The sequence below is a fragment of the Cetorhinus maximus genome, chromosome 4 (genome assembly GCF_964194155.1).
Source record: "Cetorhinus maximus chromosome 4, sCetMax3.hap1.1, whole genome shotgun sequence".
NCBI lineage: Eukaryota > Metazoa > Chordata > Chondrichthyes > Lamniformes > Cetorhinidae > Cetorhinus > Cetorhinus maximus.
In genome coordinates, this window is record NC_135882.1 from 133,091,336 (window position 1) to 133,108,607 (window position 17,272).

Genomic DNA, 17,272 nt, shown 5'->3' on the forward strand with positions numbered 1-17,272 from the left:
TTCTGGAAATTTCTATCTAAACTGTTTGAAGGTGAAAACCAACTTGGGTGAATTGGCAGCCTGTTTTACAATCTACCTGTTACTGTGCTTTTGGTAGAGAAAACTGGGTGAGTGTAAATGGCTGCTGAGTCACTATTGCATCTTCTGTGTTGCTGCATGTCCAAGATGACATTCAAACCCAATCTGAGTACAGTTGGTCCCTGGGGGCTGGGAGTGAAAGAATTGCAGAGCAGTGGCAGAGGGGCAGGGGTGGGGGTCAGGGTAGGAAGGGAGAGAATCCTTTAAACACCCATTTACTAATCGATGACATCCCATGAGAATGTGCTGACTATATCACAATCCTGTGTGAGAAACCACAAATAAATTTAAACTCAAGAACCTTCCTCCCACCCCAATGTCATCATCCCTCTGCACTGGAAATGTGGCTGTAAACACTCGCCACCCAGGACGTGGGTGTTCCTGATACATAGTTCACTAGAATCAGCTCTAGTATGCTTTGTTTCCAAGAGTTGTATTGCATGGCTCCTTTTCATTAGTTTGGCAGATCAGACAGATTCTTTTGTAATTTATTCTGAGTTGGCAGTGATCTGGTCATAGAAGTTGTCTGAATGGTCTGTTCATTGAAGTGGGGGTGGGGGGGGCGGTAAGGAGCATTGGGACATCGGCACTATAGTGATGTCCCTTCCTCTTCCCCTTATCTGAAGTCGCGACCAGTGTTGCACATTACTCTGCATCTTATCCAGTTGATGGGGCATCACAGCCAAGCCTGATTTTATGTTTCCCCACGCTTCCCCGATGCACTCATACACATTCACTTACACACTTACACACATGTGTTCACCTATACATCAGGTGCACATGTTTTCTAGACACTCACACACACACACACACACACACACACCTCCAGCCATAAATATAATTAACGATGGAGCATCCAACCCTCTGAGGTAGAGAATTCCAAAGATTCACAACCCTTTGAGTGAAGAAATTTCTCCTCATCTCAGTCCTAAATCATCATCCCTTATCCTGATACTGTGCCTATGTGTTTTAGACTCCCCGATCAGGGAAAACAACCTCTCATTGTCTACCCTGGAATATTTATTTCCCAACTTGGTCATCATGTAACCATGTCCCTGTGATGGAAATTAGATCTAAAACATTTATCTTTATTTGTGCCATTAGTTCATCTACCTTATTGTGGATGTTTCTTGCAATCAGATAAAGAGCTATTCCCTGCATGGTCCTTACTTGCTGATGCACAATTACTGTTAAGTTCTCTGTCCTTTCTGTCCCACTCTGCTTGTCTTTATTACTACATTGGTTTGTTGCCTCAACCCTTCTCTTTAGCTTTCTAAATCTCCCTTCACCCAAACCTTCCCCATTCCCCCCCCCACCCCCCCATTAGCTTAAAGCCCCATCCACAGCCCTAGTTATACAATGTACCAGGACACTAGTCCCAGCCAAGTGGAATCCATCTGAATGGAACAGCTCTCTATTTCCTGAGTACTGGTGCCAATGCCCCATGAATCAAAGCTCCTTCTTCCCACACCACTCTTTGACCACATGTTTAATTATCTAATCTGCTTGACCCTGTACCAATTGCACGTGGCTCAGATAGCAGTCCAAATTTGGACCCTATAACTCTTCAAACTCTCTCAGCAGAACATCATTCCTATTCTAACAGAATTACCTGGAAAAACTCAGCAGGTCTGGCAGCATCGGCGGAGAAGAAAAGAGCTGACGTTTCGGGTCCACACGACCCTTCAACAGAACGGTCGTGTGGACCCGAAACATCAGCTCTTTTCTTCTCCGCCGATGCTGCCAGACCTGCTGAGTTTTTCCAGGTAATTCTGTTTTTGTTTTGGATTTCCAGCATCCGCAGTAGTTTTTTGTTTTTATCATTCCTATTCTACCTATGTACCTACGAACATACGAATTAGGAGTAGGCCACTTGGCCCCTCGAGCATGCTCCACCATTCAATAAGATCATGGCTGATCTGATTGTAACTTCCCGCCTACCCCTGATAACCTTTCCTTTCACCCCTTTGTTTATCAAGAATCTATCTACTTCTGCCTTATAAATATTCAAAGGCTCTGCTTCCATTGCCTTTTGAGGAAGGGAGTTCCAAAGACACATTACCCTCTGAGAGAAAAAAAATTCTCCTCATCTGTCTTAAATGAGCGATCCTTCCTGCCCATTCCTGGTATTAGTTTAGTAAACCTTCTCTGAACTGCTTCCAACGCATGCACATCTTTCCTTCCCCTCGCAATAAACAATAATGTTCTATTAGCTTTCCTAATTACTTGCTGTACCTGCATATTAGCCTTTTGTGATTCATGCACTGTAATACCCAGATCCCTAAGCATCTCAGAGCTCTGCAATCTCTCACCATTTAGATAATACACTTTTTTATTCTTGCTGCCAAAATGGACAATTTCACATTTTCCCACATTATATTCCATTTGCCAGATCTTTGCCCACTCACTTAACCTATTTATGTCCCCTTGTAGCCGCCTTGTGTCCTCTTCACAATTTACTTTCCTACCTATCTTTGTATCATCAGCAAATTTAGCAACCATACCTTTGGTTTCTTCATCCAAGCCATTTAAGTAAATTGTAAAAAGTTGAGGCTCCAGCACTGATCCCTGTGGCACAGCACTTGTCACATCCCGCCAACCAGAAAAAGACTGGTACAGCATATCCCCCACTCTACCATTTCCATCAAGCTAGTGGATCAATCCTGATCCATTGAAGAGTGCAGGAAAACATGCCAAGAGCAGCAGCAGGCATACCTAAAAATGATGTGTCAACCTGGTGAAGCTACAACACAGGATTACTTGCCTGCCGAACAGCATAAGCAGCAACCAATAGACAGAGCCAAGTGATTCCAAAACCAACGGATCAGATCTAAGTTCTGCAGTCCTGCCACATCCAGTTGTGAATGGTGGTGGATAACTAAACAACTCACTGTGGGGGGAGGATCCACAATTATCCCCATCCTCAATGATGGAAGAGCCCAGCACATCAGTACAAAAGATAAGGCTTAAGCATTTGCTACAATCTTCAGCCAGAAGTGCTGAGTGGATGATACATCTCGGCTTCTCATGGCACCCGGCCATGAGGTCTCCACCATCACAGATGCCAGTTTTCAGCCATTTTGATTTACTCCACGTGATATCAAGAAACAGCTGAAGGCACTGGATAGTGCAAAGACTATCGGCCCTGACAATATTCCAGCAATACAAAGACTTGTGTTCCAGAACTGGCCGCGCCCCTAGCCAAGCTGTTCTAGTACAGCTGCGACACTAGCACCTACCCGGCTATGTGGAAAATTGCCCAGGTATATCCTGTCCACAAAAAGTAGGACAAATTCAACCCGCCCAATTACCGCCTCATCAGTCTACTCTCGATTATCAGTAAAGTGATGGAAGGGGTAATCAACAGTGCTATCAAGTGGCACTTGCTTAGCAATAACCTGCTCACTGGTGCTCAGTATGGGTTCCGCCAGGGCTACGCAGCTCCTGACCTCATTACAGCCTTGATTCAAACATGGACAAAAGAGCTGAACTCCCGAGGTGAGCTGAGAGTGACTGCCCTTGACATCAAGGCAGCATTTAACTGAGTGTGGCATTTGGGGGCAAAAATGGAGTTAATGGGAATCAGTGGGAAAACTCTCCACTGTTTGGAGTCATACCTAGCACAAAGGAAGATGGCTGTGGTTGGTGGAGGTCAGTCATCTCAGCTCCAGGACATCACTGCAGGAGTTCCTCAGGGTAGTGTCCTCGGCCCAACCATCTTCAGCTGTTTCATCAATGACCTTCCTTCCTTCACAAGGTCAGAAGTGGAGATGTTCGCTGATGATTGTACAAAGTTCAGCACCATTCACGACTCCTTAGATACTGAAGCAGTCCATGTCCAAATGCAACAAGTCCTGAACAATATCCAGGCTTGGGCTGACAAGTGGCAAGTAACAATCACACCACACAAGTATTAGGCAATGTCCATCTCAAACAAGAGAGAATCCAACCATCGCCCCTTGATGTTCAATGGCATTACCATCACTGAATCCCCCACTATCAACATCCTGGGGGTTACCATTGTCCAGAAACTGAACTGGACTAGCCATATAAATACTGTGGCTACAAGAGGCTAGGAATGGTACGACGAGTAACTCACCTCCTGACTTCCCAAAGCCCGTCCACCATTTACAAGGCATAAGTCAGGAATGTGATGGAATACTCCCCACTTGCCTGGATGAGTGTAGCTCCCACAACACTCAAGAAGCTTGACACCATCCAGGACAAAGCAGCCTGCTTGATTGGCACCACATCCACAAACATTCACTCCCTCCACCACTGATGCACATTAACAGCAATGTGTACCATCTACAAGATGCACTGCATGAATTCACCAAGGCTCCTTAAAAGCACCTTCCAAACCCACGACCACCACCCTGTAGAAGGACAAGGACAGCAGATAGATGGGAACGCCACAATCTGGAAGTTCCCCTCCAAGTCACTCACCATCCTGACTTGGAAATATATCGCCGTTCCTTCACTTTCACTGGGTCAAAATCCTGGAACTCCCTTCCTAACAGCACTGTGGGTGTACCCACACCACATGGACTGCACCGGTTCAAGAAGGCAGCTCAACACTACCTTCTCAAGGGCAATTAGGGATGGGCAATAAATGCTGGCCCAGCCAACAAAGCTCACATCCCATGAATGAATTAAAAAAAAGCAAAACCTGTTTGCCAGTGGCCTCCTGGAGGGAAGGTTTCCCTTTCTGGCACTTTGTGCTCGATCAAGGGGTTGGGCAGGGGGTGGGTGCTGAAAGCCAATCCTCTGCCCTTGCCTCTGAACCCCCTCCATCCCTCCATCTCCCACAACCCACACACAGTGACCCTTATCCTGCCCTTACTCACCTGCTGCCTGGGGTCCATCCATGTTCCTGGGTCTCCGTTGGGTACAGTGCCGCCAGCAGCCACCACTCCCACTGGCAGCAATGACAAGTTGTTTTTCTCTGATTGGCTGGCAGCTCTTGTCAGGTGGGACTTCTGCCACTGGGACCCTCAGTTGTGGGGAAAGCCCGATGGTGTCCAATTAAATGCTTGAAGGGCACTCGATTCCATTGGGCCGCCCCCCAGAACTGACGGGATTCCCCGCCAGTTCTCCGACTGGTGGGTGAAAACCCCGTTGGTCCGACAAAATCCCAGCCACAAATACACAGTCACCTACGGACTCAAATACACACTCACAAGCACACAGCAGTCCAATATACACTTGTACACAGGCACACTCAAACGCACACACATATCCATCCAGTCGGAGTCCCTGGCGTAGAATCATGAGTCAGACCCTCGATTTTGTTTTTCTCGCCCCAACCCATGGATGCAGAAACCAATTGTAGCTGACTCCCATCAGAGATCAGCTAATAGCACAATCCAAGAATAGAAACTGATCCATATCTAAGCCTACCTGCCCTGGGAATGTTTGATGGGACAGTGTAGAGGCAGCTATGCTCTGAATCTGACTTGTGGAATGCTTGCTCTGGGAATATTCAAAGGGACAGTGTAAATGAATTAGCGATTGAAAAATGTTCCAAACTTCAGCAGTGATGTTTCAGCTCTGTTAAGCCACAAATGAAACATAATTTTAAAATGGAGAATAGAACATTAGTGTTGGAAATCTGAAACAAAGAGAGAATTTTCTGGAAATGCACATCATATACATCAACATCTAAAACTGATGAAACATTTGAGGAGGATCGCCATCTGAAGCAGTACCCTGTCTTTCTCTTCAAACTGCTGAGAAGCCTGGAGTGTGTTATTGGAAATTCCTGTGCACATATTGAAGTTGAATAATGTCAGTGTCTCTTTGCAGGTTAGAGAAAGCAGGTGTGAGGTGTCCCCGCTGTAGCATTGGATCAACACCTACCTGTAGTCATCCCATACCAGACATGGCTCGACTCAATGAGCTCCACCCTGGAAACTACATCTTTTATGGTGAGAACAATTTGACTGTCTCTGTCAGAAACGCACCAAATCGGACCTGAATGGTAGTATCCCCAACCCTGGCCCTGTTCAGATAAGCTGAATCAGCACAGACTGGGGATCTGGCCTGGCCTCTATGGCTCAGTGTCACAAGGTAGCCAACAATTACCCAATCGGCTGTGGAGTGAGGTATGGGCCCACAATCATGATGAGCGGACATTTAACAGACTGCTTCCTCTGTAACTGGGTTATATCTGGATTTACAATTGTTAGTTCATAAAGCTAATTACAAAATAGGCCATTCAGCCCATCTAGATTCGACTGAAGTCCATGTTACCACAGTATCTAACTGCCTTCTCAATGACTACATAGTTATTTTTTTGTCTGGTACCTCACCCAATGTCACCCTTCTTGTTATAGCAGCAAATACAAAAGCCATATTCTATGCAGCAAACAGCAAATGAATAGATAACTAGGGTAAAGTGATTAGTTTGTGTGGATGCTATTGGTTGAGGGAGAAAACTGCTGTCCTATCTCCAACTTCCTTTTCTTCTTCAAAGTCCTCCCAAATCTGTACCTCATTTTCCTGCAACTCCATGTTTATACATCAACAATCTGGTTTCCAATCACAGCATCAAAACGGCCCTAATCAGAGTCACAAATAATATCCTCTGTGATTGTGACTGAGGTGCATTCTCCCTCCTCATTCTTCTTAACATGCCCACAGCCTTTGACACCATCATTTTCCAACGTCCAGCTGATTGCCTTGACCTGGTCCCACTTTTATCAATCCAATCATAGCTAGGGAAACTCTTGCAATGGCTACCCATATTCCTACCCGAGATCATTACCTCTGGAGTCATCCAGATATCCATCCGTGACTCTCTCTCCTCTTCCTCATCAACATGCTGCCTCTCAGCCACACCACTGGAAGACATAACACCAGGCTCCACATGTACGCTGACGACACCCAGTTCTATATCTACATCACTTCCCTCAACCCCTCTACTTCCTCTGTGCTGTCAGACTGTTTTTTTCTGTGGGAGATGGTAGTGTCACTGAACTAGTAATCCAGAGGCCCAAGCTAATGCTCTGGGGACATGGGTTCAAATCCCACCATGGCAGCTGGTGGAATTTGAATTCTATTAATAAATCTGGAATTGAAAAATAATCTCAGTGATGGTGGCCATGAAACCATTGTCTATTGTCATAAAAACCCCATCTGGTTCACTCATGTCCTTTAGGGAAGGAAATCTTCCATTTTTACCTGCTCTGGCCTATATGTGACCCCAAACCCTAAATAATCTTAACTGCCCTCTGAAATGGCGTGGTAAGCCACTCAGTTCAAGGGCAATTAGGGTTGGACAACAAATGCAGGTCTTGTCAGTGACACCCACAATCCCATGAAAGAATTTTTAAAAATTAAATATTGGGAAGACTAAAGCCATTGACTTCAGCCACCTCCATTCCCCAACCACTGATTCTATCCATCTCCCTGTCCACCATCTCAGACTAAATCACACCTCGATATCTGATTTGACATTGAGCTGAGCTTCCAACCCCATATCCTCTACATCACAAAGATTACCTACTTCCACTTCTGTGACCTTGTCAGTCTCTGCCCCTTCCTCAGCCCACTTGCTGCAGAAACCCTCATCTATGTTTTGGTCACCTTTAGACTCAATTATTCCAATGCTCTCCTGGCCGGCCTTATATCCTCCACCTCTCATAAACTTCAGCACATCCAATTTTCTGCTGCCTGTATCCTAACCTGTGGCAAGACCCATTACCCCTGTGGCTGCTGACTTACATTGACACCCAGTCCACACATGTTCTGCATTTTAAAATCAGATCTCTCCAGAGTCTTGCACCTCCCTACCTCTGTAAACTCCTTCAGCTTTACAAGGATTATATATTCCTCCAATTCTGACCTCCTGTATATTCCACCCCATTTACCTCTTCCCCATCATTGGCATTTGTGCCTTTGGGTGTCTTAGCCCTAAGCTTTAGAATAAGAAACTCATTAAAATCCACCTCTTTCCCCACATTTCAGTCACACTTCTTATTATTTCCTTCTTTGGCTTATTGTCACTTTTGTCCAACTATGTTTCTGTGAAGGGCCTTTATATGTTTTTCTAAATTAAAGACTCTATACAAATGGGAATAGTTGAATGTTGGCCAGGACACTGGGAGAAATCCTCCTCTTGAAAAAGGATCTGGGGTTTCTCACTCCCAGCTGGTAAACAGGGCAATATCTCATCCAATGGATCACACCTCTGATAATGCAGCACCCCCTCAACACAGGAGTATAAGCGTGGATTATGTGCTCAAGTCCTGGAATGACATTTGAAACCACTGTTTTCTGATGAGCAACTGAGCCAAGCTAACACTTTGGGCGGGGAGATAGTAGACTGGGTGGGTGGAACTGTCTTGCTGTAGGCAACATCTTATTCTAATTTGGCATAAAAGTTAATGATGTACAAAATCCAAATTACTCCCAACAGTCCTCCTAATTGTGTGTTGGTATGACTCAGATATTTCTCTGTCCAGATCTCTGAGTATTCATTTCTGAACAATTTTCACCCAGATGTTCAGCAGATGATGATTGGTTCCTGCCAGATGGACGACATTGCTGTACGAGTGCTAACGAGAGTCATAGGTCACTACCCTCAACGGAACCAATTGTTGGTCGACTGTGGTTGGATGGCATTAAGCCTGCACAGTCTGGGAATGCTGCCGACGGGCTACGCAATCATTGACGGTCATCCGGATCTGAAGTAAGAGAAGCATATTCATCAAACCGCATACGAAGTCTCAGAAAGGCTGCTCTTGGTGGGCATCACAACTAAGTCCACTCTTGGCCTTGTTTGATTTTTTCCAATGAGTTTACCAGGGTTGCTAAGGGCCAATTGTAGTTCTCTTCAGACCTCCAGTGGGAAGTCGATGGCGTAGTGGTATTGTCGCTGGACCAGAGCTCCAGTGTAATGCCCTGGGGACCTGGGTTCAAATCCCTCCACGGCAGATTGTTGAATTTGAATTCAATAAAATCTGTAATTGGAATTAAAAGCCTAATGATGACCATAAAACCATTGTGGATTGTTGTAAAAACCCATCTGGTTCACTAATGCCCTTAAGGAAGGAAATCTACATGTGACTCCAGGCCCCACAGCAATGTGGTTGACTCTTAAATGGCCTAGCAAGCCACTCAGTTGTATCAAACTGCTACAAGGTCACAAAAAAGGAATGAAACCGAACAGACCGCCAGAAACGACGATGGCATTATCAGCCCTGTCAACCCTGCAAATTCTTCCTCCCTAACATCGGGTGGCGGGGGCTAGTGCCAAAATTGGGAGAGGTGTCTCACAGGCTAGTCAAGCAACAGCCTGACATAGTCATCCTCACGGAAACAGGAGGGAGTTACCCTGTGAATCCTCAACATTGACTCAGGACCCCATGAAGTCTCGTGGCATCAGGTCAAACATGGGCAAGGAAACCTCTTGCTGACTACCATGTGCCACCCTCCCTCAGCTGATGAATCAGTGCTCCTCCATGTTGAACACCACTTGGGAGAAGCACTGAGGGTGGCAAGAGTGCAGAATATACTCTGGGTGGGGGACTTCAATGTCCATCACCAAGAGTGGCTCGGTAGCACCACTACTGACCAAGCTGGCTGACTCCTAAAGGACATAGCTGCTAGACTTGGTCTGCGGCAGGTGGTGAGGGAAAAACATACTTGTCCTCAACAACCTGCCTGCTGCAGATGCATCTGTTCATGACAGTATCAGTAGGGGTGACCACCACACAGTCGTTGTGGAGACAAAGTCCCGCCTTCGTGTTGAGGACACCCTCCATCATGTTGTGTGGCACTACCACTGTGCTAAATGGGCTAGATTTCGAACAGACCTAGCAACTCAAGACTGGGCATTCAGGAGGTACTGTGGGCCATCAGCAGCAGCAGAATTGTACTCAAACACAATTTGTAACCTCAAGGCCCTGCATATCCCCCACTCTACCATTACCATCAAGCCAGGGGATCAACCCTGTTCAATGAAGAAGGCATGCCAGGAGCAGACAGTCTGCCCTCAAATGTTGAAAGTGTGCTGTCTAACCCACAGCACATTCTAGTTCCCTGCATTTGCGGGGACCTTTTCCATTGTTTTAAATCTGTTTTTCTCACCGCAGGTTAGTGGGAATGACTCAAGAGCACGGGAAGATTGAGCCGACCTCAGGGAAGCTGGATTTTGACAAGTTCCCACTTGGAAGCTTGATCTCACTTATTCCTTATCATGTAAGTGCCTTGGTTTGGCAGTGTGCTGACTCGTGTTACAGCAAGAAAGCGTTGCTCCCAACACAGGAAGGAGACTGCACTTTGGATTTGCTGATAGGATATAGTTGAAACAAGTGAGTTTGCAAACTGTACAGTACTTAGAAACCAGAAGGAAAGATTACAGCAGTCCAATACCTATCCAGTGATATTTGTTCCAGTTTTGATAGTTAGTTTCACATTTTGAATAGAGTTCTGGTAGTTCATTGGGAAGTGTCTTACCCCCTGTGTGATACTGGTGCAGATAAGTCCAGATACTCCCACGCTCAACCTCTGAGTTAGCCGGTCATATCTGAGGTGGCCGTGTGGCTGGCTACAACAGATCTGAGCGCAGGATGGGAAAATTAGCACTCCTGTCTGTGTCTGACTGTGTGTGTATGTCTGGAGAGGTGTTAGTGTGTATGTGTCTGGGGTGGTGTGTGTGTGTGTCTGAGGGTAAATTTGCTTGTCTGAGTGTGTGTGTCTGAGGGTAAGTGTGTGTGGCTGAGTGTATGTGTATGTCTGGGGAGGTGTGTGTGTATCTGAAAGTGTGCATTCATGTGTGCTTCTGAGAGTGTATGTCTGTGAGCATACCTGTATGTTTGTGTGTGTGTGTATGTCTGGGGAGGTGTGTATGTGTGTCTGGAGGGGTGTGTCTGTGTCCAGGTGTGTGTGGGGAGGCGTGTGTGTGGGGGGAGGTGTGTGTGTGGGGAGGGGTGTGTGTGTGTGGGGAAGTGTGTGTGTGTGTGTGTGTGTGTGTGTGTGGGGAGGTGTGTGTGTGTGTGTGGGGAAGTGTGTGTGTGTGTGGGTGTGTGGGGAGGTGTGTGTGTGTGTGTGTGTGTGTGTGTGGGGAAGTGTGTGTGTGTGGGGAGGTGTGTGTGTGTGTGTGTGGGGAGGTGTGTGTGTGTGTGGGGAGGTTGTGTGTGTGTATGTGGGGGGAGGTGTGTGGGGAGGTGTGTGTGTGTGTGTGTGGGGAGGTGTGTGTGTGTGTGTATGTGGGGGGAGGTGTGTGTGTGTGTGTGTGTGGGGAGGTGTGTGTGTGTGGGGAGGTGTGTGTGTGCGTGTGGGGGGAGGTGTGTGTGTGTGTGTGGGGAGGTGTGTGTGTGTGCGTGTGTGGGGAGGTGTGTGTGTGTGTGTGGGGAGGTGTGTGTGTGTGTGCGTGTGTGGGGAGGTGTGTGTGTGTGTGGGGAGGTGTGTGTGTGTGTGGGGAGATGTGTGTATGTGTGCGCGCGTTCGTGTACCTGTGCATTGTAAGTATGCGTGTGTTGTATATGAGAGTCCATAGGCAGAATTTTACACCTTACCGCCAGTGAGCTTGAAGGTAGGGGAGCTCGTAAAATGCAGCGTGTGGCCTGCCAGCTGTCAACCCGACCTGTCCCCCATTTTGGATCTATTTAGGCCCTTAAGTGGCCAATTAATGGCCACTTAAGTGCCTCATCCCACCCTGGCCATATTTCTACCTGCAGCAGGCAGGAGAAGGCCCATGTAAAGCGGGCGTCGGGTAAAAGAGGGGAACCCCCTTTGGGGATCTCCTGTGCCCGACGGAGGCATCCCAAACCCAAGATCATACCGCCCCCTTTAACCCTCCCCCACCAGCCTCTCAAACAGCCTAACTCCCCTCGTCAATACCCTGGACTTACCTTCAGTCTCGACTCCATTAACTCACCTTCTTTGGGGCCTGCCTGTAATCCCAGCAGTGACCACCACTCAAACCTGGCAGTGCTGGGACTACAGATCTGCCAGCCATCTGATTGGCTGGCAGCTCTCTGAGGCGGGACTCCTTTCCAGATGGGGGCGGAAGTCTCACCCTCCGCCAACTAACACCCTGCCGAATGTTAAACGGCTGCAGGGCAGCTGGTATTGAGGGGATGTGTTGCCCGCCATTTCTTTGGGTGGCAGGGACGTAAACCCTGCCATCTGAAAAATCCTGCCCCACGTGTGTACATGTGTGTCTGAGAATATGTGTATGTATGTCAACTTTGAGTCAGGGCACTGCACACTGGATAAATGGGATTGATTAAGTCCTGTCTGGCACTGTGGGTGCGTCTTAGTGTCAGCCTGGGCCTGAACTTCCGCGGAGGGCCTATCAGAGTCAGATGGCCACTCCGTTCCTACTTTCCTGCCTCAAAATCCAGGATTTCCTTTCTCGCCCAACCTTCCGACTCAGGCCAGGCGAGAACTGTGCAGGCAGCACGCTCCTGAGGCCTTCAGTCGAGGGCTGTACAGTCGGACATAAGGAGAACAGCAGCCGTAAATCAGTTAAGTTTAAAGGCCCAGCCACTTTCAAGCCAGGGAAAAGTAGGTTTGTAAGGTAAGTGGGTAGCATTTTGTGGAGAGGAGGGGGTCAGCCGAGAGTCGGACATTGTTAGGGGAGTGGGAGCCGCGTGGTCAGTGGGGGCTGGTGGGGGTCGGGTGGTCAGTGGGGGCTGGTGGGGGTCGGGTGGTAAGTGGGGGGTGCCGGTCGGGAGGGGTGCAGTCAAGGGTTGAGCAGCTTGGGGGGGTGTCGTTGGAGGGATTGTAGTCGGGCAGGGGTTGTAGTTGAGGGAAGTGTAGTTGAGAGGGAGGTGGGTCTATGGGGGTTGGGGGGGGCCTGTGGGGGGGTCTCGTGGGCGTGCAGTTGGGGTGTAGTCGGGGGTCTCGTAGGGGTGTAGTGGGAGGGTAGGGAGTAGTCAGGGGTCCTGTGGGGTTCAGGGGGTTTGGTGAGGGGGGGGTAATCGGGGGAGGTGTAGTGGGAGGATGGGGGGTAGTTGGTTCTGTGGGGTGGGGGAGGGTCAGGGGAGGTCAGTACAATAGTTACCCAGAAGCTAGAAGTGGTTTTAATTCTTTTAACCTTTCCTTGGTAACTATTGCCGTAAGACAGCCAGAACCATCCGAAGTTTGCAATTTAAATTGCATTATCGGATGGTTCCCAGTGCAGGGCAATTGCCCATCGGAAGTTTGAACTTCCTGGGCAATTGCTGTGTAATCCTTACCTGGGAACCTCCAGGGTGATTCCCCAGTGCGTCTTTGGGGTACTCCCCCCCAGATATACTGCCCCGGAGCTCAGAAGCTACAGGCCCTTGTGTACGTGTACAGTACATAGCAATCAAAAGGGAGCAATTCACTGCTGTCTGCTATTGTGCAGCCTGTATATGTCTCATTGTTAGTACCTGTACAGGTACAACCCTAAATTTCCTCAATTGAACCAAATGTGTCAACCTGAACAACTTGCCCCCTGCCCCACAAATAATGATGCTGATGTTTCCCCATTTCCCAAGTTTACATCCTCCAGTTCTGAAGGCTCTGGCTCATCCCAGAGATTTGGGTCCCAAGGGCACCAGTTTCCCACAATAGTTCACTCCAATAATCATTCGAGGTATTCCATAACCAATTTCTACACACGCTGACTCACATATACCTGCATGTGCTCTGACACACATACATATACACACAGACACTTGCACGCACACACATTAATATAAAAGTAAAATACTGCCGATCTGAAATAAAAACAGAAAGTGCCGGAAAAACTCAGCAAATCTGGCAGCATCTGTGGAGAGAGAAACAGAGTGAATGTTTCAAGTCCAATATGACAACTTTCTGTTTTTATTTCGCTCACACACATTACTCACCTTAATGTGCACAGACATACATAAAAACACATGCATTCATGCACATTCCTCAGCTATATATGCACACACACTTGGCTATTTAGAGAAACACTCACCTTCCTCGCCAGGTACATGGACAAGGTTGGGAACTGCACTGAGGTCAAAGACGTCTTTGGGATTTGAACCAGCAAACGCCAGGTGAAGGTCACACTCAAGATGGATGGTAAGGGAGCCATCCTCCACACTCCTTCCAGCTTCGCTATCGGGGGAAGCTGTGGTTACCTTGTCTGCGCTGGGCAGCCCAAACTTTGTCATTCATGCAGCAAATCTGGTCATGTGGTGGCCAACAGCAGCGCCGTCCTCTGCAAGAATTGCAAGCAGGAAGGGCACCAGACAAAGGACTGCAAACAGACTAAGTGCTGCAACCTGTGTGGCGAGGCAGGCCACATCTACAAGACCTGCCCCAAACACTGCCTCACTTATTCACAGGGAACCAAAACCAAGGAGGGGGAAGCAAACAAAATGGTCAGTGTCACTACTACCAAGGACACTTGCAACCCTCCACCCACCAAGGCCCCCAATGAGCACAATGGGATAAAGGAGGAGACAGAGAGAGACAAGATGAAGGGAAACATTGAGGCAGCAGACGGCCAAACAATTGCACTGCCCCCTGAACCTCCCACTCCTCAGCAGAGCAAATCAATGGAGGAGCAACCAGCAGAAAATCATCAGGGGGAGTGGCAGCTGGTGAACAGGACCAAAAAGAAGAAGGGGCTAAGAAGGGACCAAGCCACTTCCCAGACCAGTGGCAAGAGGCGACTCCCATCTGACACGGATGACAAGGGCTGCTGCTCTTCAGACGAAGAAGGGCAAGGGCGGCACCAACAGACGAAGCGGCACAGCTCTCGGGAGCTGGAGGAGGAGACACCCGAGCTCCAGAGCATTGGAGACGATGAAGAGATCAGCGCACCCCAACTTCCCCTGAACTTGAAGAGGCCAGAGCACCCCAACTCTGGGAAGCCAGGAGCAGCAACGCCCCAGAGGGGGAATGGATCTGAGAGACTTCTCCAACAGAGAACAATTCAAACCTTACTCCTTGCACGAACCCCCCAATGCCACCTGAGCAGAACATCTCCAATGGGGCGGTACAGGATGGTTTCCTCAGTCCATCCAAAGTAAGACAATTTGTGAACACTATGGGTATGCAGCAGCAGACCAAAGGACTGGAACTCTCAAAGACAACAGGTTTGGTAAACGACAAAATGCTTTAAAAAGTGGGGATAAAGATTGTATCCATTAACGTGCGTAGCGTTAAATCTACTATGCGATGTGTTGCAACCTTGGACTACCTTGCCAAGGTCAAAGCTGACCTGCTGTTTCTGCAGGAGTGTGCGATACCGCACCTCAGCTGCTACAGGCAATGGTCACAATTGGGCCATCGATCTGGTTGGGAGGAAACGACTCCTGTTCCTCTGGCCTGGGTATTCTGCTGCGGGGAGGCAACTTCACCGTCTCCGAGGTTAAGGAGGTGGTGGGTGGGTGCCTCCTCGTAGCAGACATATTATACAAGAATGCTCCGCTCCGATTAATTAAACTGTATGCCAAGGCTCAAAACAGTGAGCAGCTGGCAGTCCTTCAGCAGCTCCCACTGCTGCTGGTGACTTCCATTTCAACTGCATCATCGAATTGGCTGGACAATCCGGCAGGGCCGACAGCAGGCTGGAAGCCATATCCAGATTCCTGATGGAAACAATAAAAGATGCCAAGCTGCACGACGTCTTTAGCAACCCTGAAGATGGAGTGCAACGTAGATACACCTGGTCACGGCCAGACGGGTCCATCCGTTCCAGGATTGACTTCCTGTTTGTATCCTGTGCGTTCACAGTCAGATCCACCGACGTCAAGCTGGTGTTCTTCTCTGACCACCGCCTCCTATTGGCTGACTGTCACTTAGAGGAAGACCAGAGGGTTGGCAGGGGCACATGGAAGATGAACATGCAACTGCTGACCCCAGAGAACATTGAGGAACTCGAGGGATTACAAATGTTGGAGAACCGTGAAACTCCTCTTTGAATCGCTGACACACTGGTGGGAAGTGATCAAGGAGAACATCAAGAAGTTTGTCATCCTCAAAGGCATCCAGAAGCTAGAAAGAAACAGAGGGAAATGCCCCGACTTCAGAAAAACATGCAGAACTTGCTCCTCCTGCAGTCAATGGGGGTAAGGTCAAGGAGGAACTCCAAGAGGTGAAGAGCCAGCAAGCCTCGTTCTTTGCCTCGGAGGCCTCCAAGATCATCTTCTGGTCTAGAGTCCGCTCTGTGGAGCAGGATGAGATGTGCTCATTTCTCTTCTTCCAAAAGGTGCACAGAGAGAGCTCTGTGATCAGCAGCCTGAAGGAAGAAGACAGCTCAGTAAAGTCATCGCAGTCTGACATTTTGAGGATCAGCAAATTCTTTTATGCCGGATTGTATGATGTGAAGCCCACAGACAGCACGACTTCCCAGTCCTTTCTGTCTTCTATCACGGAGGTCTTAGACGACAGTACACGGGAGAGTCTGGACAAACCGCTAACTCCTGACGAACTGACTAAGGCCCTTGAGTCCTTTGAGAAAAGTAAAACTCCCAGAAGTGACGGCTTACCGGCTGAGTTGCATTCGGCTCTGTGGGACTGGATCGTCCCAGACCTGCTAGAAGTATACGAGAGTATGCTTCTGGCCGGCAGCTTGTCAGAATCCATGAGGAAAGGCACCATCACCCTCATCTACAAGCAGAAGGGGGAAAGTCAGGAAATTAGAAATTGGCAACCCATCTCACTGTTGAATGTGGACTATAAGATTCTATAAGACCCCAATCGGGTCAGGTCTGCTCTGGAGTTGGTGATCAAACCTGCACTGTACCTGGCAGGAAGGTCTCTGACAGCCTTGTGCCACTCAGGGATACGATTGTCTATGTACGGGACAGGGGTGTGGACACCTGCCTCATCAGCCTGGACCAAGAGAAGACCTTTGACAGAGTATTGCACACCTACATGGTGGATTTGCTTTCCAAAATGGGGTTTGGAGAGGGAATCCGCAACTGGATCCAACTACTCTACACAAACATCTATAGTGCAATTTCAATCAATGGGTCGGAATCAGAAAGCTTTCCAATTAAATCTGGAGTCAGGCAGGGCTGCCGTCTCTCCCCTGTCCTGTTTGTGTGTTGCATAGAACCCTTTGCTGAGTCCATCAGGAAGGATCCGAGCATAAGAGGATTGACGATCCCAGGCAGTGGAGGCACTCAGGTCAAAGCCTCCCTGTACATGGACGATGTCACCGTCTCCTGCTCAGATCCACTGTTGGTGCGCAGACTGATCAACATTTGCGACCAGTTTGAACTGGCCTCAT

General features: G+C 48.3%; 1 protein-coding gene across 4 annotated transcripts in view; it reads left to right on the forward strand.

Annotated features, from left to right (window-relative positions):
- The window catches only part of LOC144679908 (D-serine dehydratase), an 87,201-nt gene that overhangs the window by 36,308 nt on the left and 33,621 nt on the right, over positions 1 to 17,272 (forward strand). For 2 of the 4 annotated variants that reach the window (XM_078540868.1, XM_078540867.1), the window contains exons 5-7: positions 5,884 to 6,005; positions 8,581 to 8,770; positions 10,176 to 10,281. In XM_078540868.1, coding sequence (XP_078396994.1) covers positions 5,884 to 6,005; positions 8,581 to 8,770; positions 10,176 to 10,281 — 418 coding nt within the window. Of the gene's footprint in view, positions 1 to 5,883; positions 6,006 to 8,580; positions 8,771 to 10,175; positions 10,916 to 17,272 lie in introns of those variants that run through there. The other 2 variants (XM_078540865.1, XM_078540866.1) reach the window with 1 other exon arrangement.